General features: G+C 45.1%; 1 protein-coding gene across 1 annotated transcript in view; it reads left to right on the top strand.

Annotated features, from left to right (window-relative positions):
• The first annotated feature begins 3588 nt into the window (after positions 1 to 3588).
• klhl7 (kelch-like family member 7) overlaps positions 3589 to 25255 on the top strand; it is a 59103-nt gene continuing 37436 nt past the window's right edge. Inside the window, exons 1-4 of the mRNA XM_085988457.1 lie at positions 3589 to 4204; positions 21702 to 21804; positions 21911 to 22004; positions 23636 to 23760. Coding sequence (XP_085844583.1) covers positions 4082 to 4204; positions 21702 to 21804; positions 21911 to 22004; positions 23636 to 23760 — 445 coding nt within the window. The 5' untranslated portion in view covers positions 3589 to 4081. The remainder of the gene's footprint in view (positions 4205 to 21701; positions 21805 to 21910; positions 22005 to 23635; positions 23761 to 25255) is intronic.

Raw genomic sequence — 25255 nt, 5'->3', positions numbered from 1 at the left:
GCCAGAGCTCCCTGGATGACGAAAGAGATAGAGAGTAAGATGGAGCAGAAAAAGAGCACGTATGACAGACGTCAGGTTGAGAATACAAGTGAGAATCAAGCTGAATATAGGAAGTTCAGAAGGGAAGTGAAAAAGAAAACAAGAGGGGCAAAGAGAGAGTATGAGAATAGATTGGCAGCTAACATAAAAGGGAGTTCAAAAGTCTTCCATAGGCATATAAATAATAAACGGGTAGTAAAAGGAGGGGTGGGCCCGATTAGGGACCAAAAAGGAGACCTACGCATGGAGGCAGAAGGCAAGGCTGAGGTACTAAATGAGTACTTTGGCAGCATCTTCTTCCTTGGTGAAGACAGATGCAAAGTCATAGTGAAAGAGGAGATAGTGGAGATACTGGATGAGATAAAAATTGATAAAGGGGAGGCATTAGAAAGGCTGGCAGTACTTAAAGTAGATAAGTCACCAGGACCATCCTAGGATGCAGAGGGAAGTGAAGGATGAAATCGCAGAGGTACTGGCCATAACCTTCCAATCCTCCTTAGATACGGGGGTGGTGCCAGAGGACTGGAGAATTGCAAATGTTACACCCTTGTTCAAAAAAGGTTGTAAGGATAAACCCAGCAATTACAGGCCAGTCAGTTTAACCTCGGTAGTGGGGAAGATTTTGGAAACAATAATCAGGGACAAAGTTAACAGTCACTTGGACAAGTGTGGATTAATTAAGGAACGCCAGCATGGATTTGTTAAAGGCAAATCGTGTTTAACTAACTTGATCGAGTTTGTTAATGAGGGCAGTGCAGTTGACGTGGTGTATATGGATTTTCCAAAAGGCGTTTGATAAAGTGCCACATAGCACTCAGGACAGCAGTACATGCCAGGACACTGGCCTTCCCTCTCAGAGCACAGTGCCAGTGGAACAGGGAAGGCAAGACCAGGCTGCCCAGAGGCACCATCCAGCAATCCAGCCAGCAGTAGCTCCATGCCAGGATGTAGTTGTCTTGACAGCTCTCATGATGCCTTTTTCCTGCATCAGTCCTTCCGTTCTCTTCCAACTAGACCGTCGGGTCAGAGGCTGGCTGCTTCGAGACAACAACAACTCACATTTATATAGCACCTTTAACATAGTAAAATGCCCCAAGGTGCTTCGCAGGAGCATTATCAAACAAAATTCGACATCGAGCCACATAAGGAGATATTAGGACAGGTGACCAAATGTTGGTCAAAGAGGTAGATTTTAAGAAGCGTCTTAAAGGAGGAGAGTGTGGTGGAAAGGTTTAGGGAGGGAATTCCAGAGCGTAGGGCCTAGGCAGGACCTAAGCCAGGGGTTATCCCCTGCAGAAGTGGCTCATGACACCCGTTGGGAACCCCCACACAGATGCTGAGATGGGATATGCCTCCACCAGGGACCTGATCAGCATCCTCAAGCAATGCTTCTGCTACCTGGATAGGTCTGGAGGCGTACTACAATACAGCCCCCTGAGCACATCCATGCATGCTCCACAACTTTGGCATGCAAAGGGGCAAACCCATCAACCAACCTACAGACGAAGACATGGAAATGGTTTTCCAGTACCGGGATGGGCATTGTCTGAGGGGTTGGTGTGGGAGCAGGCATGCTGTCCTCCTGAGCGAGGACAAGAGCCTCTCACATTTCACCACTGTACCATGGTGCCGTAATGTTATTCAAGTTCATCCTTCTCTGAGTCATTGTCTGGCTCACACTTGTCCTACACTAAGTACCATCAGGCAGTTCCCTGCCTCTGTAAGTTACATAGAAACATAGAAGATAGGAGCAGGAGTAGGCCATTCGGCCCCTCGAGCCTGTTCCACCATTTAATGAGATCATGGCTGATCATCCAAATTCAGTACCCTGTCCCTGCTTTCTCCCCATATCCCTTGATACCTTTAGCCTTAAGAAATATATCTAACTCCTTCTTCAATATATATTTAATAAATAGGCCTCAACTGCCTTGTGTGGTAGAGAATTCCACAGGTTCACCACTCTCTGGGTGAAGAAATTCCTCCTCATCTCAGTCCTAAATGGCTTACCCCTTACCCTTAGACTGTGACCCCTAGTTCTGGACTCCCACGCCATCGGGAACATCCTTCCTAAATCTAGTCTATCTAGTCCTGTTAGAATTTTATAAGTTTCAATGAGATCCCCTCTCATTCTTCTAAACTCTAGCAAATATAAGCCTAATCGACCCAATCTCTCCTCATACTTCATTCCTGCCAAGCCAGGTATCAGTCTGGTGAATCTTTGTTGCACTCTCTCCATGGCAAGAACATCCTTCCTCAGATAAGGTGACCAAAACTGCACACAATACTCAAGGTATGGACTCACCAAGGCCTGTACAACTGCAGCAAGACATCCTTGCTCCTGTACTCAAATCCTCTCGCTATGAAGGCCAACATACCATTTGCCTTCTTAACCGCCTGTTGCACCTGCATGCTTACCTTCAGCGACTGGTGCACAAGGACACCCAGGTCTCGTTGCACTTCCCCTTTTCCCAATCTATTGCCGTTCAGATAATAATCTGTTTTCCTGTTTTTTGCCACCGAAGTGGATAACCTTGCATTTATCCACATTATACTGCTTTTGCCATGCATCTGCCCAATTACCCAATCTGTCCAAATCATACTGGAGTTTCTCTGCATCCTCCTCACGGCACACCCACCCACCCAGCTTTGTGTCGTCTGCAAACTTGTTCTGTCTTCCTTTGTTGCCTGTGCAGATGGTCACCCAGTTCTTTCTTTCTATGTTATCCCTGTGTCACGAACTGTCTAGCACTGCCTTTTGGGTGACCTTATTCTGGAGAGTATTCTCTGGGGTTTCCACAGATCTTCTGCCAAAATTATGGCGGATGATCAGGAGAACCCCCTGTGGAAATTCAACCCGCCAATTTTCTGGCAGTTAATGCAAAGTTGCTACCCCTGGATACATTGTGGATCAATGATGGCCCAAATATACCACTGCACGTGCATCACAAGGGCTCCTTGTGCTGGCACCTATTTGTGCCTAACTTAAAAAATGTAAACCGTGTTAGCCTGAACTCCCAATAGCATCAAATTCTTGCAAGAATCAAACTCGCCTTAATCGCATCACACAAGTATTAATTTTTGGGGGGTGGGGGAAATCCTGTCCAACCTGAAGGTTGAATCCCTTCTAAGGCTGAAGTCAGGATGGGGCTAAACTCCACACTCTTCTGGCCTTACACACCCCATTTGTGGTTCAAGATCAACTTGTATGCTTTTACTGTGTTAAGCAGTTTATAATTAAGTTGCTGTGCACTTTTTTTGATAAATGAGGATATTTACTGTTTTCATCACTTGTGTGTTTGCCTCCTGACAGCCTTCAGGTAATTAAGGTGCTGCTAGAAAATAATTTCCAGCATTTGTTAGTGATTTTTTTAACACTTTATTAGAAAAAGCGTAACATTAATGTACACATTTACTGGAACATACTGTGGAGAATAAGTCGACAAAAAAAACCAAGATATTGTAATTGAGAGACAGAGGGAAATGAAACTCTGACGACCCTAATTGCTTGGTTCTTGTAGCTGTGACATCCTGAGAGGGCGCCAGCGAGTTGAGGGCGAGGAATTTTATTTGTGGCTTGAATTTTCTTTCTCTTTTTGCGGAGGTTCGTCTTGCCGCACTAGTTGTTGATCTCCGTGTAAACTGAGCGAGCGGGTGAGGAGGTGGAAAGACCGAATAACAGCGGCTTCCAACTCAGGGCAACAAGGAGCAGCCGTCATCTTGTCAATCATAAAATACTCCCAACTTGTTCTGCTTTCAATCTTCCTTCAAAGAGAAACAATTGCACCACCGTGCAATCCGCTCCCTTAAATGAGAATAATTAGTGATTTCCTGCAGGTTGAGATGATCTCCTTTCCCTATGGGAGCATTGGCGACTGTACCCAATAATCTGAAAATTTCCACAGCTCGAAGAAGGCCCTGTGAGCTTTTTTAAAATATATATATATATATAATAAATATCCCGTGTGCAAGTTGTTCCTGATCGCTGGTGACAGCCGCCTCCCGGCCCGGCCTGGCCTGACTCGTGGCCTCCCTCAATGTTGCCATGGCGTCTGTGGGGACAGAGAAAGGCTCCATCAAGAAGAAAATTGAGAAGAAATTTGCAGCCAGGGAGGAAGCCAAGCTTCTAGCAACTTTTATGGGTGTCATGAATAACATGCGAAAACAGGTCAGGATTGTTTGTGTGTTTCTGAGAAGGGTTAAGCAAGATTAAAATATATGAATACCGGGGAAAAGCTGTCCAGTGGCATAAATCCTCTTAAAACGTGAAAAAGTAGTGTTTATTCTAGCAACCAGTAATACTCGTGTTAATTGCTATTTGAAGGTGCAGTAAAGTCTTGTACTCTTTAATCACCGAGATCTCCCCATGGCTCAGAGGGTCCATGTAACGTGGCACTGTAAAGTGTGGGGTGAACCACAACGATCAAGAAGGTACAAACCAGTTTATGCTCTTAGCTGAATCCAGCTTGAGCAGCAGTTTTTTTTAGGGGGTGGGAGGAGAAGGGCGCTACAAGATAGCAACCTTGGTTCAGTGGTAGTACTCTTGCCTGAGTCAGACGGTCCGAGGCTTGAGCACGTAATCTAGGCTGGCACTTCATTGCAGTACAGAGGGACAACCAGTAAACTAAGACAAGAGTATATATAAACAAGGCGAAAATATATTTATAAACTCAGGGATATACCTGTTTATACACTGTATGAATGGAACCGCGTTTATGTGTTCAACCATAAATGTATTTTGATGCTTTGGCAACATAAGATGTACCTTATCATGCCAATAAAGCGATTTGTATTATTGTATTATTATTATTGTATTGTCAGAAGTGCCGTCTTGGATGAGATGTAAAAGGCACTATTTGAAGAACAGCAGGGGAGTTCTTCTGGTGTCCTGGCCAACATTTATCCCTCAACCAACACCATGAAAAAAACATTATCTGGTCATTATCTCATTGCTGTTTGTGGGACTTTGCTGTGTGTAAATTGGCTGCTGTGTTTCCTGCATTACAGCAGTGACTACACTTCAAAACTACTTCATTGGCTGTAAAGCGCTTTGGGATGGCCTGCGGTTGTGAAAGGTATATGGATGCAAGTTCTTTTTTTTACATTTGGCCTCAGTGTCTCTATATTAGGGATGGGAAAAAAAGTCAGGCAAGTTTTCTGCTTCTGATGGCTTTGTTCAGTGACCCTTATTGGGCATGTGTACGTCTGGGTGCTTGGTAAAGACAGGGTGAAGCTTTGAAAGAAAGAACTTGCATCTATATAGCGCCTTTCACAACCTCAGGATGTCCCAAAGTGCTTTACAGCCAATGAAGTATTTTTTGAAGTGTGTGAAAGTGCCACCAAGTCTTCACCAAGGAAGAGGATGCTGCCATAGACATAGTGAAGGGGGAGGTAGTGGAGACAGTTGATGATAGTATAAAAATTGATAAAGAGGTATTAGAAAGGTTGGCATAGTGGTTAGCACTGTTGCCTCACAGCGCCAGAGACCTGGGTTCGAATCCGGCATCGGGTGACTGTGTGGAGTTTGCACATTCTCCCCGTGTTTGCGTGGGTTTCCTCCGGGTGCTCCGGTTTCCTCCCACAGTCCAAAGATGTGCGGGTTAGGTTGATTGGCTATGATAAATTGACCCTTAGTGTTAGGGGGATTAAATACGTGGGGTTACGGGGATAGGGTGGGATATGTGTTGGTGTGGGGGTTACAGGGATCAGGTGGGATATGTGTCGGTGCAGGCTCGATGGGCCGAAATGGCCTCTATCTGCACTGTGGGGTTTCTGTGATTCTGTGATATTTAAAGTAGATAAGTCACCAGGAGCGGATGGGATGCATTCTTGGACGCTGAAGGCGGAAATTGCAGTGGTACTGGCTATAATATTCCAATCCTCCATAGAGACGGGGGTGGTGCCAGAGGACTGGAGAATTGCAAATGTTACACTATTATTCAAAAAAGAATGTAAAGATAAACCCAGCAACTACAGGCCAGTCAGTTTAACCTCAGTAGTGGGGAAGCTTTTAGAAACAGTAATCAGGGACAAAATTAACAGTCACTTGGATAGGTGTGGATTAATTAAGAAAAGCCAGCAGTGATTTGTTAAAGACAATAGCAACAGAAAATGCTGGAAACACACAGGTCAGGCAGCATTGTGGCAAGAGAAACAGTTCAGGTCTAGGACCCTTCGTCAGAACTGGAAAAAGCAAATCGTGTTTAACCAACTTGATCGAGTTTTTTGACTAGGTAACAGAGAGGGTTGATGAGGGTATTCGGTTGACGTGTACATGGATTTCCAAAAGGTGTTCGACAAAGTGCCAACTGTAGGCTCGCCAACAAAATTGAAGCCCATGGAATAAAAGGGACAGTGGCAGCATGGATACGAAATTGGCTGAGTGACAGGAAACAGAGAGTAGTGGTGAACGGTTGTTTTTCGGACTGGAGGAATGTATACAGTGGTGTCCTAGGGGTCGGTTCTTGGACCACTGCTTTTCTTGATATATATTAATGACTTGGACGTGGGTGTACAGGGTACAATTTCAAAATTTGCAGATGACACAAAACTTGGAAGTACTGTATAGTGAACAGTGAGGAGGAGAGTGATAGACTTCAGGAAGTCATAAACAGGCTGGTGAAATGGGCGGACACATGGCAGATGAAATTTAATGTAGAAAAGTGTGAAGTAATACATTTTGGTAGAAAGAATGAGGAGTGGACATATAAGCTAAATGGTACAATCCTAAAGGGGGGTGCATGAATAGAGAGACCTGGGGGTATATGTGCACAAATCGTTGAAGGTGGCAGGGCAGGTTGAGATAGTAATTAAAAAGGCTTACGGGATCCTGGGCTTCATAAATAGAGGCACAGAGTACAAAAGTGTGGAAATTATGATGAACCTGTATAAAACACTGGTTCGGCCCCAACTGGAGTACTGTGCCCAATTCTGGGCACCACAGTTTAGGAAGGATGTGAAGGCCTCAGAGAAAGTGCAGAAAAGATTTACAAGAATGATTCCAGGGATGAGGGACTTCAATTACGTGGATAGACTAGAGAAGCTGGGGTTGTTCTACTTGGAGCAGAGAAGATTGAGAGGAGATTTGATAGAGGTGTTCAAAATCATGAGGGGTCTGGACAGAGTAGATAGAGAGAAACTGTTCCCATTAGCAGAAGGGTCAAGAACCAGAGGACACAGATTTAAGGTGATTGGCAAAAGAACCAAAGGCGAAGTAAGAAAAACATTTTTTACTCAGCAAGTGGTTGTGGTTAAGATCTGGAATGCACTGCCTGAAAAGGTGGTGGAGGCAGACTCGATCTTATCTTTCAAAAGGGAGTTGGATAAGTATCTGAAGGAAATAAATTTGCAGGGCTACGGGGAAAGGGCAGGGGAGTGGGACTAGCTGAGAGTCGGCACAGGCTCGACGGGCCAAATGGACTTCTTCCGTGCTGTAAGCAGTCTATGATTCTGTGATTTTAACTGAGCCACAGCTGACAGCGAGAAGTGACGACTGTTCGTGATCGAATAGTGTACTGATACACATCAATAGGTACAGGTTGATGTACAGGCTCAATAGAAGGCCATTTGGTTGAGACATTAGAAGCATTGTTGGATCCTTGGCTAACACAAGAGGTGACAGTGTGGGGTGGGCAAAGAAACCATTAAGAGAGATGATTAAATCGATTAGAGTGGAACCAATGGAGGGTAGGCCTGCCTAGCTGGAGAGAGACTGGGGGAGCAGGAGAGAGAGAGACTGGGGGAGCAGGGGGGGGGGAAGAGAGCGAGAGAGAGACTGGGGGAGCAGGGGGGGGGAGAGAGCGAGAGAGAGAGAGACGGGGAGCGAGAGAGAGACTGGGGGAGCGAGAGAGAGAGAGACTGGGGGAGTGGGGGGGAGAGAGAGAGAGACTGGGGGAGCGGGGGAGAGAGAGAGACGGGGGAGCGGGGGAGAGAGAGACTGGGGGAGCAGGGGGGGGAGAGAGCGAGAGAGAGACTGGGGGAGCGAGAGAGAGACTGGGGGAGCGAGAGAGAGACTGGGGGAGCGAGAGAGAGAGACTGGGGTAGCGGTGGAGAGACTGGGGGAGCGGGGGAGAGAGAGACTGGGGGAGCGGGGGAGAGAGAGAGAGACTGGGGGAGCGGGAGAGAGAGAGACTGGGGGAGCGGGAGAGAGAGAGACTGGGGGAGCGGGAGAGAGAGAGACTGGGGGAGCGGGAGAGAGAGAGACTGGGGGAGCGGGAGAGAGAGAGACTGGGGGAGCGGGAGAGAGAGAGACTGGGGGAGCGGGAGAGAGAGAGACTGGGGGAGCGGGAGAGAGAGAGACTGGGGGAGCGGGAGAGAGAGAGACTGGGGGAGCGGGAGAGAGAGAGACTGGGGGAGCGGGAGAGAGAGAGACTGGGGGAGCGGGAGAGAGAGAGACTGGGGGAGCGGGAGAGAGAGAGACTGGGGGAGCGGGAGAGAGAGAGACTGGGGGAGCGGGAGAGAGAGAGACTGGGGGAGCGGGAGCGAGAGAGACTGGGGGAGCGGGAGAGAGAGAGAGACTGGGGGAGCGGGAGAGAGAGACTGGGGGGGAGAGAGAGACTGGGGGGGAGAGAGAGACTGGGGGAGAGAGACTGGGGGAGAGAGAGAGAGACGGGGAGCGGGAGAGAGAGAGAGACTGGGGGAGTGGGAGAGAGAGAGAGAGAGACTGGGGGAGCGGGAGAGAGACTGGGGGAGCGGGAGAGAGAGAGAGACTGGGGGAGCGGGAGAGAGAGAGAGACTGGGGGAGCGGGAGAGAGAGAGACTGGGGGAGCGGGAGAGAGAGAGACTGGGGGAGCGGGAGAGAGAGAGACTGGGGGAGCGGGAGAGAGAGAGACTGGGGGAGCGGGAGAGAGAGACTGGGGGGAGAGAGAGAGAGAGACTGGGGGAGAGAGAGACTGGGGGAGAGAGAGACTGGGGGAGAGAGAGAGAGAGACTGGGGGAGAGAGAGAGAGAGACTGGGGGAGCGGGAGAGAGAGAGAGACTGGGGGAGCGAGAGAGAGAGAGACTGGGGGAGCAGGAGAGAGAAACTGGGGAGAGAGAGAGAGAGAGAGAGAGACTGGGGGAGCGGGAGGGAGAGAGAAAGACTGGTGGAGCGGGAGAGAGAGACTGGTGGAGCGGGAGAGAGAGACTGGGGGAGCGGGAGAGAGAGACTGGGGGGGGAGAGAGAGAGAGACTGGGGGAGCGGAGAGAGAGAGAAACTGGGGGAGCGGGGGAGAGAGAGAGAGAGCAAGAGACTGGGGGAGCGGGAGGGAGAGAGAAAGACTGGGGGAGCGGGAGAGAGAGACTGGGGGAGCGGGAGAGAGAGAGAGAGACTGGGGGGGGAGAGAGAGACTGTGAAGGAATAGCCATGATTCAGAGAAATACACAATACCATGAACAGATTTCTAATATTATTAATACGTGATATAGTGGGTTTAAAAATCTAAAGCCTTAGAGACACAAGCTGTAAAACCTCAGAGACATAGGGGTCGATTTTGTGGAACCTGTCGGGAAGAAGGCGGGACTTCCCCTTTCAAGTTTCTGACCCGCCTACTTCGACGTCCGGCCAATCCGCATGATTTTCCATTGATTGACCTTGTTGAGCCCGCCCAGCGGGCTCAGCAGGCCAATTAAGGGCCACCCGGCAACAGGTGATGTCACAGACTGCAATTTCATCTGTCAAGAGTTCTGACAGATGAAATATCAGTGTCTCACAGCTGTTTGAAGCTGTGAAACACTGACAGTCTGATTTCTAAGCTGAGTCCTTCTACGCAGACTCAGTTAGAAATCTCAGCAGCACTAAAAGCTGCAGACTCTCACTTTTGACAGCTCGCAGCCGTTCAGCTTTAAGTTCCGGCTGACTGAAGCGCTCCCGACGCCTAGAGGAAGAAAGGCTGTGAAGGTAAGTAAGGGTAAGTAAAACTTCTTTACACACTTTAGACACACCAAACACACTTACCTTTACACTCATGCACCCATCACTCACCTGAGCGCCGACATCGCGACCCCTCCAACTCATTCAACCCGATGGCCCGCCGGCTCTAACCTGGCGTGGTTTGGAGCCGTCGGGAAACCCACACGAAACCCCTCAAAGTGGGGATTAGGCTAAAAACTGCCTGTTAACTACCTGTTAACAGGCAGTTAATTGGCACTAATCCCTTCTCGCCTGGTTTCGGCGGGTCCCAGTGCGAGGCGGGTACCCGCTGCCCCTGAAACTTACGTGGGGCGGGATGGTGGTGGGACCCCCAAAGTCGGGATTTTCCCCCGCCCACACGCCTGAAACCCCGCCTGACGGCTCCCTGAAAATTTAGCCTCCAGGCTGTAAACAGAGAACAGGCTTCTGAGATAAAGATCAGTTGATAACAAAGTTGTAAACAAGCTTTGAAATGGGAATTAGTTAAATATACTAAAACAATGAAAGATTGAAGCAAACCATTGGTGCTTCCGAAAGGTCTACAGTTTGCAACGAACACAATGAGAATGCCCAATTTAAAGTGTTACAAGATAACACGTAGAACAGAAACACAAACATTAAAAGAGGCATGTGCCTTTGAAAACATGACATCAAGTAAAAGAAACACCTGCTGGTCAAATAGTTTTTATGTTAAACTTGGATGACAGGAAAAACGATTAAATATGCAACCAATTGAGATAGCTAGAAATGCATGAACCACTCTGGTCAAAGTGTCTTTAATATATACATAGTAAAAACCATACCAACGAGGACACTTTGAAGATATAACTTCAATAGAGACGCCAAGCAATTGCATTGTGTTTGTATTAAACTTGGAGCAGAACGGAGTCACAATGTCTGCAAAAAACAGTAAAGCCAATATTAAGAATTGAATGAAAGCATTTTGTAGGAATGACATCAAACAGAAACCATAGCTGTCATTGTTTTTATGATGGTTTTTGGAACGCCTAAAGGTAGAGAAATAATTATGCATGCAATAGTTGAATTGACAGTAAGCTAGAAAGCATTCGAAAGAGGTATCAATAAAGACAATTAGCTAACATCAGCAGAGAACATCAAAGAAGAAACCACTGCCAAAAGGGTATAAAAATAAGACCTTTTTAACAGAAAGTCAGAACTCGCTGAACGGGCAAAGCATTTTTCAACTCTTCAGAGGCATCTCTGTATGTCTTTAACTATGAGTCTCGGGAAGTCAAAGTGATTGATTTTGGTGGATGTTCTGGATATAGAAATAAGTAAGAAATGTAACGAAGTAAAGATTTGAGAATAAGGATCTCTGAGAAATAAGAAATTTAAGCTAATTGTATTTTGAATTGTTAATGTTGTGACTGATTCAACAGATGTTAACTGAATGTCGGCTTTTAAATAAAACTATATATATTTTTAGAATAGTCTCAGAGTAATTCTGTATAGACTAGCGGACCCACATTTCTGTACACTCTTTTGTAAGGAGTTGCAGAATTCTGGGGTGTATTCCGGACCCTCATAATATCCGGAAGGTTACAGTCTAGTTCAACTTATTAAAAGTACTACAGGAAACTTTCTGGTATCCGTCACTGACGGGACCGAGCTGGTGCCGTTAGATCAAAACTGCTGTATAAACCAGCGGCAATGTTAAAACATACAGAGCTTTTCAGGTCCGTGTGAATCAACAAACCCTGTTGCATAGCAACAGCTTCAAAACAGTCGGCTGCAGCTGCAAGTGTCTCTAGCTGAAGCTGTTGCTTAGCTACAGACCTTGCAGAGCCTGACTGGGGAAAAAAAAAAGCAACGAGAAGTAAAAAAACGTATAGGAAACGGCTCCTGAATTTTGCCGGTAGATAGAGCTTTCCGGACTTTTAACCTCCGAATAAACCAAAGTTTCCTGTATATCTAACTCCTTCTTGAATATATTTAATGAATTGGCCTCAACTGTCTTCTGTGGTAGAGAATTCCACAGGTTCACCACTCTCTGGGTGAAGAAATTCCTCCTCATCTCAGTCCTAAATGGCTTACCCCTTATCCTTAGACTGTGACCCCTGGTTCTGGACTCCCCTGCCATCGGGAACAGCGTTCCTGCATCTAGTCTGTCTAGTCCTGTTAGAATTTTATAAGTTTCAATGAGATCCCCTCTCATTCTTCTAAACTCTAGCGAATATAAGCCTAATCGACCCAATCTCTCTTCATACGTCATTCCTGCCATCCCAGGTATCAGTCTGGTGAATCTTCGCTGCACTCCCTCCATGGCAAGGACAGCCTTCCCCAGATAAGGTGACCAAAACTGCACACAATACTCAAGGTGAGAGGATAGAAGATTGGGAAACATTTAAAAGCCAGCAAACAATAACTAAAAGATTAATTAAGAAAGGGAAGATAGATTATGAAAGTAAACTAGCAAAAAATATAAAAACAGAGAGCAAGAGTTTCTACAGCTATATAAAAAGAAAAAGGGTGGCTAAAGTGAACGTTGGTCCCTTAGAGGATGAGACCGGGAAACTAGTGGTGGGGAACATGGAGATGGCAAAGACGCTGAACAAATATTTTGTATCAGTCTTTACAGTAGAGGACACTAAAAATGTCCCAACACTGGACAAACAGGGGGCAATGGGGGGGGGGGGGGAGAGGAGCTAAACACGATTAAAATCACTAAGGAGATGGTACTCGGTAAAATAATGGGACTTAAGGCGGATAAATCCCTCGGACCTGATGGCCTACATCCTAGGGTCTTGAGAGAAGTGGCGGTAAGGATTGTGGATGCATTGGTGATTATTTTCCAAAACTCCCTGGACTCAGGAAAGGTCCTGGCAGATTGGAAAACTGCTAATGTAACACCCTTATTTAAGAGTGGAAGCAGACAAAAAGCTGGAAACTATAGACCAGTTAGCCTAACATCTGTGGTTGGCAAAATGTTGGAGTCCATTATTAAGGAAACAGTAACAGAGCATTTGGATAAACATAATTTAATAGGACAGAGTCAGCATGGTTTTATGAAGGGGAAGTCATGTTTGACAAATTTGCTCGAATTCTTTGAGGACGTAACATACAGGGTGGATAAAGGGGAACCAGTGGATGTAGTGTATTTGGACTTCCAAAAGGCATTTGACAAGGTTCCACACAAAAGATTACTGATCAAGATAAAAAATCACGGGATTGGGGGTAATATACTGGCATGGGTGGAAGATTGGCTATCTAACAGAAAACAAAGAGCTGGGATAAATGGTTCGTTCTCGGGCTGGCAGTCAGTAACTAGTGGTGTTCCGCAGGGGTCAGTGCTGGGACCCCAACTCTTTACAATCTATATTAACAATTTGGAGGAAGGGACCGAGTGCAACATATCCAAGTTTGCCGACAATACAAAGATGGGAGGGAAAGCAGTGAGTGAGGAGGACATAAAAAACCTGCAAAAGGACATAGACAGGCTAGGTGAGTGGGCAGAGATTTGGCAGATGGAATATAATATTGGAAAGTGTGAGGTTATGCACTTTGGCAGAAAAAATCAAAGAGCAAGTTATTATCTAAATGGAGAGAAACTGCAAAGTGCTACAGTACAAAGGGATCTGGGGGTCCTGGTGCATGGAACACAAAAAGTTAGTATGCAGGTGATCAGGAAGGCCAATGGAATCTTGGCTTTTATTGCAAGGGGGATGGAGTATAAAAACAGGGAAGTCTTGCTGCAGTTATACAGGGTATTGGTGAGGCCACACCTGGAATACTGCGTGCAGTTTTGGTTTCCATATTTAAGAAAAGATATACTTGCTCTCGAGGCGGTTCAGAGAAGGTTCACTCGGTTGATTCCGGAGATGAGGGGGTTGACGTATGAGGAAAGGTTGAGTAGGTTGGGCCTCTACTCATTGGAGTTCAGAAGAATGAGAGGCGATCTTATCGAAACATACAAGATTGTGAGGGGGATTGATCGGGTGGATGCGGTGAGGATGTTTCCACTGATGGGTGAGACTAGAACAAGGGGGCATAATCTTAGAATAAAGGGCTGCCCTTTCAAAACTGAGATGAGGAGAAACTTCTTCACTCAGAGGGTAGTAAATCCATGGAATTTGCTACCCCAGAGAGCTGTGGAAGCTGCAACATTAAATACATTTAAAACGGAGATAGACAGTTTCCTAGCAGATAAGGGAACTAGGGGTTACGGGGAGGGGACAGGGAAGTGGACGTGAGTCTAGATTCGGATCAGCCATGATCCTATTGAATGGCGGAGCAGGCCCGAGGGGCCGTATGGCCTACTCCTGCTCCTACTTCTTATGTTCTTATGTGTGGCCTCACCAAGGCCCTGTACAACTGCAGCAAGACATCCTTGCTCCTGTACTCGAATCCTCTCGCTATGAAGGCCAGCATACCATTTGCCTTCTTAACCACCTGCTGCACCTGCATGCTTACCTTCAGCGACTGGTGCACAAGGACACCCAGGTCTCGTTGCACTTCCCCTTTTCCCAATCTATTGCCGTTCAGATAATCTGCCTTCCTGTTTTTGCCACCGAAGTGGATAACCTCGCATTTATCCACATTATACTGCATCTGCCCAATCGCCCAACCTGTCCAAATCGTACTGGAGTTTCTCTGCACCCTCCTCACAGCACACACACACCCACCCAGATTGGTTCTCCTGTCCAGGAAGAAAGATGAATGTTTATTTCTGTTAAATCATAGCTTTTCCTGCTTTTTGTTTTTAATTTGGTGATGCAAATTGTGTATGTGTTTTTTTGCTGCATTTCTGACATGTTACATGAGGGGGTGTGCTGGTTCAGGAAGACAACGTTTATTAATGGAAGTGATTGAAGTTGGAAATATGGATACCTGTTTTTGTTCAATTCTTTTTAATACTGTGAACTAAAGAACGACAGCACTTTATATTTGTTGGTTGTCTGGTTGCGTTGTGATTAACATTCTAATTACTTATGTGAACATACAGCACGTCAGTGCCAGAGGAAAACTGCTGCTTGTGCAGCCACTGCTATAGTGACATGAGGGATGGGCTAATACGTTGAAAACTTTAAAATTAATACTAATTGCACGAATAGATATGCCGGTTTCAGCTCAGTGGGTATTTGTATTTGTCGAAGCATAACCATGTAACTGAATGATGTTTCTAAAGTGTTAATGCATTATTATGCAGTTCTTTTATATCCCAGTCATTTCTGACAAGTAATTTTTTATTAAATAAAGGTTGTACATGGCGAACTAAAAGCTTTTAATTAATTCTACCGTAAACAAACTTGCAGAATGGGCATATAAATGACAAATTAATTTCAATATAGGCAACCTACTCCTTGGAAAATAAGAGTCTAAATGGGGTAGAGGTGCAAAGGGATCCAGGGGTATAGATTCACAAATCATTAAAAGTAGCCACACAGGTTAAAAAAGCCATAAAAGTGCAAATAAAGCACTGGGGCTCATTTCTACAGGAAGAGAATTCAAAAGCAGAGAAGTTATGTTAAACTTGTATAATATGAGTTGGCAAGAAGGTGGAAGATGGCGTATAATGTAGGGAAATGTGAGGTTATTAATTTTGGTAGGAAGAATAGAAAAACAATATTTTTAAATGGTGAGAAACTATTAAATGTTGGTGTTCAGAGAGATTTGGGTGGCTTTTTACACAAAACACAGAAAGTTAGTATGCAAGTACAGCAAGCAATTAGGAAGGCAAATGGCACGTTGACCTTGCTAGAGGGTTGGAGTACAAGAGTAAGGAAATATTACTACAATTGTACAGGTGAGTACTACTACTAAGCCATGGTAGATGTCAAAGTAATTCAAAACACTTTGTGACAGTTTTGTGAGATGTGATAAGTCACTATGTAAATGCAATTTTGTCTTTCTGTTCTCATACATAAAATACTAGCTGGGGGGAGCCCGGCTTTGCCAGGGCTGTTTTGGGCTGGGCGGTTTAAATCGAGTGCCAGGCTTTGGGCCCTGTCTGTGTCCCTCTGTGAATCTACTGGCGGGCAACATTTCTACCTTTTAATACCTTGAAAGATGAAAGTGAAAGTACTTATAAAACGTTTTTGATAAATCTTATGTTATTTTTAAAAGAGATACTAACTTTTTCAAAGCTGGATAAGGAGAGTAGTTTGAGCTGCAAGCAGTGAAACAATGGCTGGCAGATCCCTGAGATGAAAACGATTAGTCCCGCCCACACACACACTTAATACCTTGAAAGATGAAAGTGAAAGTACTTATAAAACGTTTTTGGTAAATCTTATGTTATTTTTAAAAGGGATACTAACTTTCAAAGTAGTTTGAGCTGGAAGCTGAAGTCATGGCACTGAAACAATGGCTGCCAGATCCCCGAGATGAAAACAATTAGTCCCGCCCACACACACACACACCGATTGGCCAACCATCAGGGGACCGTACTGTAGGATTGGTCAATCGTGACGGCACAGGATTGGTCGAACCTTGACGTCAGTCAATCAATGCTAGCAGATAATGAGTTTAATTTTGAAGGTTTTTTGCATAAGGCGCGAACAATTAATAATAATAATTCAACTTTATTGTCATTGTACAATGCACAAGTACATGAACAACGAAATGTGATCTTGCAAGCTCCCATAAGTCCAGTACAAATAACATTAACATTAAACATAAATAGCACCGTCCTGGGAGAAACAAAGCCGCTGCGTCTGTGCGCGCCGCCATTCCATTTCCACCATTCCTCCTGTCCGACAATCTTCAGCCCAACGCCCGGGCCTGCTCACCAGCCGCCCCTCCCGGGGCTCCTTCCGTGACCTTCTCACCAACCGCCACTCCTCGGGGCTCCTTCCGTGACCTTCTGCACCTGGTCTTCCCTGATGGTTTTTCGTCCGACCGAAAAGTAAATACGCTTACGAGCGTCCCGGAAGCGTAAGCTTTCTTCGGAGGTAACGCGCGTGTAGGTACGCTCTGTAACTTTCGAGCGCATAGCCGGACAGACGCACACCCGAGGACAGACAGAAGGACAGACAGACAGAAAGAACGATCCGTTTATATATATATAGATATAAGCAACAGTTAACACCCAACTCAATAGTTAAAGTAGATTTTTATTTCTTTTTGCAGGTCACCATATTGCATCAATTGCTTCTGTGTTCTTCTAATCCAAAAGCCAACCAAAACTGTTGGTACAATTTAAATGCTTAGAATATAGCAAAACATGAACATAAAACTGATCATCTTCATTTTTAAATAAAATCTCCGAACATCAGTTACTTGTTCACTATAGCCCATGTGATGCTGCTCACTGTCCATTAAAATAGTGTCTGTGTTGTCTTTCTGCTACACAAGTGTAAGATCTTAATGACCTCTGAGTTCTTGGACAAGACACCAATAGGCAGCAGCCAGTATGTTTGAGCAATAGATCAAGATTTATTAAGCATACAGCATAATATACTTCATATTAGGCGATAGTTTTAATGAGTAACTCGCAGCTCTTGGTCTCTGGAACCTTTCTGACATAGATGACGTCGTCGTAAGTCTGTTCCTCGCAGTATGTCTGTGTGAAGTTGTTCTTTAAGTATCAAGGTTTTAACCCTTTTTTATCAAAAGTTGGTTTGGCCAGTGTCCATATATGGTCTAACAAAATCACCTTCTTTAACTGGTTCTAATGGTCAAAATACCATTGTCACTCAGACTAAGGTAGCATCCCGCCTTTCCAGTATTTTTCCACCAACTTTGCCATGTTCAGTGTTATCTTGTTTATAGTTTTTCACCCCATTGGAATTTACTTTACCTCTTTCATTTCTAGTTTCCCTGGTACAAGGCCTTTATACCAAGGGCCCGTATCAGCGCTGTTTCACTAGTCTTGAGGTATCCAAACTATCTCACTTTAATTAACCAGATAAGTACTTTATCTCCATGATCTCTCTCATTTTATGTACTTCTACTAATTATTTTTTAAATATCATTGCAATTAGTTTTGTTAAGCGAATTCTAAGTTCTATACAGCATTATAATATGTGTGTGCCCCTAATTGCAGGAACGCAATTGTGTTCACATAGGGGATATTCATAAATATGCTTCCTGTTTTAAAAGGTTGTTTTGCATCAATTTATCATATATGACATACGCTTCAATTTCTCTGAAGCCAGAATTATGCATGCTAGGTCATCTGTTGAATTCAGACTTCCTAAAGCAATGAACAAAGATATATTTTTAGCCTTTACTACTTCCTACTCCTCCCCGTCCCCTCATCACCCCCCCCCCAAAGAAACCCCATGTTGACTCATGCTGGGGTACAATTTCATAGGCACCAACATGCCTACAATACCTCATCCAAGTAGCTATTCTTCATGTGTAGTCGATGCAGTGAGTGTCAGTAGATGATTCAATCATAGAGAATATCACAGCCAAGCTGTGTCCTTATCCAATATTCATTGTGTATTTTCCAATAAAGATCAATGGACAACGATCAAAAACCTGGCTGACTTTTTTCTTTCCTTAGCCTAGAGGCACTGAGACTAGTTGTAGCATTTCTACTGCCACCCTGATTGAAATGAGCAAACTTAGTACAGGCCAAAGATCAAACCTTGGGCTTTCCTGGTCTGTACAGCTCAGTTCCATACCACACAGTTCATGTATCCACTAAGTCACCAGAGGAGCTAAAAAAGATTGTTGATGAGCATTCATTGTGGTCCAGAGGCTGGTTTTGATGGTCTAGAAGTCAGATAGACCAGTTATTCCCAACCCTGGAAAATACTAATCTTGAAAGTTGACTGTAGAACATTAGGTATATGTATTTTGTTTTGCCAAAGTAGATAGAGTTGTCCTTCAGGATACACTTGATTTCAAAAAGAGATCACAACTTAAATAGAGACTGGGAGGCTGAAAAAGTGTGGGCCATTATCTTGTCAGACTTCAGTAAGCAGGAATTGGGAAGGTGACATATTTCATTGAACTGATGGCAGTCTTAAAGTTTATGTTACGGGGTTATGTTAGCTCTTCATACTGAAATGAGGTTGGCCACTAAAAGTATTTGTAAGACTGTTCAGAGCAATCTAAATATTTGTAAATGATTTAATGATGCTTAAGCATTAGCACCCCTACAGTACCTCATCCAGGTGTAGGAAGATGTAAAGGATAGTGTTGAGTTTGCCCAGTTGGTAATGCTCACCTCTGAATCAGAAGGTGGGTTCATGTTTCATACTGGGGTTTGAGTTCATATTCTAGGCTGACATTTGAGTGCAGTGCTAAGGGAGTACTGCATTGTTGCAGTTGCCATCCTTTGGATGACAATCTGAAGTCTTGTCTACTTGATCATGAAGTTAAAAATCCCATGGCACTATCTGAAGAAGAGATGGGAGTTTTCCTGATGTCATGGCCAACATTCCTCCCAACACCACAAAATACAGATTAACTGGCTGTTCATATCATTGCTTTTTGTGGAATGTTGCCGAAAGAGAACGGCCGTCGTGTTTGTCTACATAACAGTATTGTACTTCAAAAGTTATTGATTATGTGAAACCTATTGAGATATTTTGATGCCCTACTTAAATGCAAGCATTAAATAGTGTGGCCGTTATTGTTTGTTTATAAAGCAGAACAACTATTAAGGAATCCGAACTTTGAAACAAAGCCTAAAGTTTCCTATTCAGTTCAGTGAAGTTAAAGCATGCCTTAGAAATAAAATTACCAGAAAATAAAAATTTCAGAAGGATAAAGTAGGGGACATCGTAATGACCTTTGGTATGAATGTTGGACTAATCTTCATCTTGAATATCTCTTAACTGTCACCTGGTGTTCACTGACATACACCGTCACCTGGTGTTCACTGACATACACCGGCTCCTGGTGTTCACTGACACACACCGGCTCCTGGTGTTCACTGACATACACCGTCACCTGGTGTTCACTGACATACACCGGCTCCTGGTGTTCACTGACACACACCGGCTCCTGGTGTTCACTGACACACACCGGCTCCTGGTGTTCACTGACATACGCCGGCTCCTGGTGTTCACTGACATACACCGGCTCCTGGTGTTCACTGACATACACCGGCTCCTGGTGTTCACTGACACACACCGGCTCCTGGTGTTCACTGACACACACCGGCTCCTGGTGTTCACTGACATACACCGGCTCCTGGTGTTCACTGACATACACCGGCTCCTGGTGTTCACTGACATACACCGTCACCTGGTGTTCACTGACATACACCGGCTCCTGGTGTTCACTGACATACACCGGCTCCTGGTGTTCACTGACATACACCGGCTCCTGGTGTTCACTGACATACACCGGCTCCTGGTGTTCACTGACATACACCGTCACCTGGTGTTCACTGACATACACCGGCTCCTGGTGTTCACTGACATACACCGGCTCCTGGTGTTCACTGACATACACCGGCTCCTGGTGTTCACTGACATACACCGGCTCCTGGTGTTCACTGACATACACCGGCTCCTGGTGTTCACTGACATACACCGGCTCCTGGTGTTCACTGACATACACCGGCTCCTGGTGTTCACTGACATACACCGGCTCCTGGTGTTCACTGACATACACCGGCTCCTGGTGTTCACTGACATACACCGGCTCCTGGTGTTCACTGACATACACCGGCTCCTGGTGTTCACTGACATACACCGTCCCCTGGTGTTCACTGACATACACCGGCTCCTGGTGTTCACTGACATACACCGGCTCCTGGTGTTCACTGACATACACCGGCTCCTGGTGTTCACTGACATACACCGGCTCCTGGTGTTCACTGACATACACCGGCTCCTGGTGTTCACTGACATACACCGGCTCCTGGTGTTCACTGACATACACCGGCTCCTGGTCCCGCAAAGCCCCGAAGTTCACATTTTCATCCTGGGGTTCAAATCGCTCCATGGCCTCGCTCCTTCCTATTTCTATCACCTCCTCCAGCCTTACAACCCTCCGAGAACTCTGCGTTCCTCCAATTCTGGCCTCTTAGGCATCCCCGAATTCCTTCGCTCCATCGTTGGTGGCTGTGCCTTCAGCTGTCTAGGCCCTAAGCTCTGGTTAAGACGCTCCTTAAAACCTTTTTTGTCCAAGCTTTTGGTCACCTGCCCTAATATCTCCTTATGTGGCTTGGTGTCAAACTTTATCCAATAACGCTCCTGTGGAGCGCTTTGGGATCAATGTTCCCTCTAATTTTTTACTTCATGTGCAGCCCTTTTAAATTTACTGCGCGGTATCTCTTCCAGCTTGTGAGCGGCCTGCGCGAGACCTCCGGATTGATGCGGCCCGTGCAGCTTAGTGGGAACGTTGCTTGGGACGCTTTACTACGTTAAAGGCACCATACAATGCACGCTGCTGTTGTTGTAGGATGGTTTTATATTTCTGTACTGCTGTGTTAGCACCACCCACTCCCGATGTATCGATGTGCAGCCAAAGTAAACTTGATGTATTAGTTGAGGCTAGCTGTTGGGGGGAGGGGGGGGGGAAAAGGCTAGCTGTTGGGAAGAGCTGATTGGGGGGAAAAACAATCTTCTCAGCTCCTGGCTGTTGCGGAGTTTCTCTGATCATGCAAATACTGTCGTGTAGGAAATGTACCAGTTGTGCATTCTTGTTGGCCACAATATTTCTTGCATTACAATATTTGTATGATAGTGGATACAGTTTGTTTGTGTGACCTCAAAATGATAAAGGGATATGAGAACAGGGTGGGCACATGGGATTAGGACTATTGTTTACGTGAAAGACAAACACCAACATGGACTGGTTGGGCAGATTGGCCTGTTTCTGTGTTATAATTTGTATGTTTCCTATTCAGAAAATTCTGTGCGATGTCCTTCTGGTGGTGTCGGATAGAAAAATCCCAGCTCATCGAGTAGTACTTGCAGCTGCCAGCCACTTTTTCAGTCTGATGTTTACCAGTAAGTTTTACCAGTCAGTTTTACAGTTTCAGTAGGTGGTTATTTAGACTCCTCACACTTTACTCCAAATTAAGTAATTATTAATGATCTGCTCTTTCCCTGGTAGCAAATATGCTTGAATCAAAGTCTTACGAAGTGGAACTCAAAGATGCTGAACCTGACATAATTGAACTGCTGGTAGAGTTTGCTTATACTGCAAGGTGAGTATATGTTATTTTTTCCTTTTATTCATTAAAAAAAAAATGGTCAATCTTTTGCTTGTTGTATTCAGCCCCTTAAGCTTCCAACTCGGAAAACTAGACCGAATTCTCCATGGCTGCAGTGTCCATGATCCTCAGTTCATGAAGTATGATTAAATATATTGCACTGTGCTGTGCCACAGAATGGTCGAATGAAAATCTGTGCCCTTAATTCCTCACATTGCAAGTTCCTGCAAAATCTAGGGGCAAATTAAAGCTCACATTTTTGATTATATTTGCATGTATATTACACTTGGTGTTTGTGAGAGGAGTCCATTCAGGCAGTAAGGTTTCTTGGCATGACTGTTCTTATGCTGGGGGCACTGCAAGTTTAAGCAATTTATTTAATCTTGGTCTTGGGCTCAGGTGAGTTGAGAAACTGAGGAGGAGATCTGCCTACAAGTGGTCCTGCTAGTTGGTATTTTTGTCCTTGTCCATCTAGAGTGAGTTGCTGTTCTGCTTTCTCCTCCTGTAGGTAGTTTGTATGTTTGAGGAGCATTTTTGTGCTGATTGAGCCATCGGGAACAGACCCCAGACTGCTTGGTACTTTTCCCAGCTCCAGGCACATTAATCCATCAGTTCAGGATATGTCCTAAAAGTGCTGTAGCCGTATGTTTGTGGGGTAGGCTCAGTGGGGGATACATATCTTTGCAGCAAATAGCAAGAGCTGTGCTAGCTTGTGCATTGTAGGAGGATTACGTTCTTTAGTGAGCAGAATGTCCAGAATGGTAGCGTAACAACTTCCCCAGTAGTCATTTGGTATGGAGGAGTGACGCTTGTGTGGGATGTGGTAGGTATGCTGTATAATCTTGAGTTGGCCCTCACATTTTGCTGCAGGTTGACATTGAGGATCTATCTATATAACTTTTACCATTTCTTTTCCATTAACTAGTAGCCTAGGTCTTACTCCTAGGCCTTATTTGGGGTTTCTTTGTTGTATTTTGTCACGGAGGTGACATGGATCTTGGTTTATAGGGTGGAGATATATGTAGAAGTCTGTTGGGGAGTACATGTAGTGACATAGGTTATACTAAGTGAGATGACATTTGTTGACCAGTTGATACAAGGGTGAAATCTGTCCCTTATGCCAGAGATGGCCTGACATGATCTGATTCCCCTTTTGTTATACTGTGCTTAAATCCATTTGAGGTGAGTGGTTTTGGAACTCCTGTAATGCCATATTGGGGAGAGGGCTGAGACCGGGAGGGACCTTCCGAGAGATCCAAGGTCTCCTCCCTTCAAGCTGTGAGCATTAATATGACAGTGCAATCCTGTTGATGTTTTATGGAGGTCCCTGATGAATCTTACGCTTATTGAGCAACTAAGAGAGAGGGAAAGTAGGAAAAAATGGCCACTGAGACTCCTCTCTCCTTTAGGCTTTTCTCCTGAAGGTTAATTAAAGGCTTTGATTTCATCCGTAAGGAGGCCTGTCCCATCCTTCCAGCTGAGAAGGATGGTGAGGAAGCAGAGATTAAATGTTGCAATGACGACAAAGGAGTTGCATGATAGAAATACAAAAACATAATGAAAAAAGTTCCCTTCAAAGAAACAGGATTTACAGTTTTCAGTAAATTATTTTTTAATATTTGCAGGATCTCTGTTAACAGCAATAATGTTCAATCTCTGTTGGATGCAGCAAACCAGTATCAGATTGAACCAGTGAAGAAAATGTGTGTTGAGTTCCTCAAAGAGCAAATTGATGCTTCGAATTGCCTTGGTATGTCATTGATATTTATTAAGAGACTGTCCTATAATTAGGGTAGTACTATGCAGTAACGATGATGTATTTTTCATCCCTCAAACTTGTGCCATGTATTTCTCCTGTATTGTCCTGATATCTGATAAAGGCAAGAAGTAAAGGCAAATGATGCTGCACACAGTGACATTGGTAAACTTAGTGAAGGAAAACACTTTATATAAAAAAAAAAAAAAAAATCTGTGATATTATCTTTTGTTGACAGTTTGATTTTAATTTTTTGCATGTCTTCCTCCTATGGTCCAGTGAATGGCTAAGTCATGTACACCAACAAGCTCGCAGATTGACTATTGGTCTATAATGAGTTGGCCAATCTCAACCAGGCACTACATTTGGCCACAGCACCCTCTGATTAGGGAGAGCAAAATCGGCCGGGGTTCCCACTTCTGATTGCTATATAGTGCCCCTGTTAGAAAATGTAGGTGACACTTGGGAGCGATTTTCATCTTCATGTGTAAATCAGTTCTCAATACATTTGCATAAGGCCTACCTGAATCTCGTGCAAATAGCAGTCAGTTTTCTGCTCTAACCTCATTCGCATAATTATTCACAACTCCAGTTGTAAACTCAGGTGGGTCTTGGACATCACTTGTAGGAGAGGAAAATTGTATGTCAGATTTAAAGGTGGTATATAGGAATAGGAGTAGGCCATTCAGCGTCTTGAGCCTGTTCCACCATTCAGCCTCTTGAGCCTGTTCCACCATTCAGCCTCTTGAGCCTGTTCCACCATTCAGCCTCTTGAGCCTGTTCCACCATTCAGCCTCTTGAGCCTGTTCCACCATTCAGCCTCTTGAGCCTGTTCCACCATTCAGCCTCTTGAGCCTGTTCCACCATTCAGCCTCTTGAGCCTGTTCCACCATTCAGCCTCTTGAGCCTGTTCCACCATTCAGCCTCTTGAGCCTGTTCCACCATTCAGCCTCTTGAGCCTGTTCCACCATTCAGCGTCTTGAGCCTGTTCCACCATTCAGCCTCTTGAGCCTGTTCCACCATTCAGCCTCTTGAGCCTGTTCCACCATTCAGCCTCTTGAGCCTGTTCCACCATTCAGCCTCTTGAGCCTGTTCCACCATTCAGCCTCTTGAGCCTGTTCCACCATTCAGCCTCTTGAGCCTGTTCCACCATTCAGCCTCTTGAGCCTGTTCCACCATTCAGCCTCTTGAGCCTGTTCCACCATTCAGCCTCTTGAGCCTGTTCCACCATTCAGCGTCTTGAGCCTGTTCCACCATTCAGCGTCTTGAGCCTGTTCCACCATTCAGCCTCTTGAGCCTGTTCCACCATTCAGCCTCTTGAGCCTGTTCCACCATTCAGCCTCTTGAGCCTGTTCCACCATTCAGCCTCTTGAGCCTGTTCCACCATTCAGCCTCTTGAGCCTGTTCCACCATTCAGCCTCTTGAGCCTGTTCCACCATTCAGCCTCTTGAGCCTGTTCCGCCATTCAGCCTCTTGAGCCTGTTCCGCC

This window comes from Somniosus microcephalus, chromosome 5, assembly GCF_052327205.1.
Source record: "Somniosus microcephalus isolate GS21.2 chromosome 5, FLI_Smic_1.0, whole genome shotgun sequence".
Taxonomy (NCBI): Eukaryota; Metazoa; Chordata; class Chondrichthyes; order Squaliformes; family Somniosidae; genus Somniosus; species Somniosus microcephalus.
The sequence above is the reverse complement of the archived record's forward strand: the minus strand, read 5'-3'. Positions and strand labels throughout refer to the sequence as shown.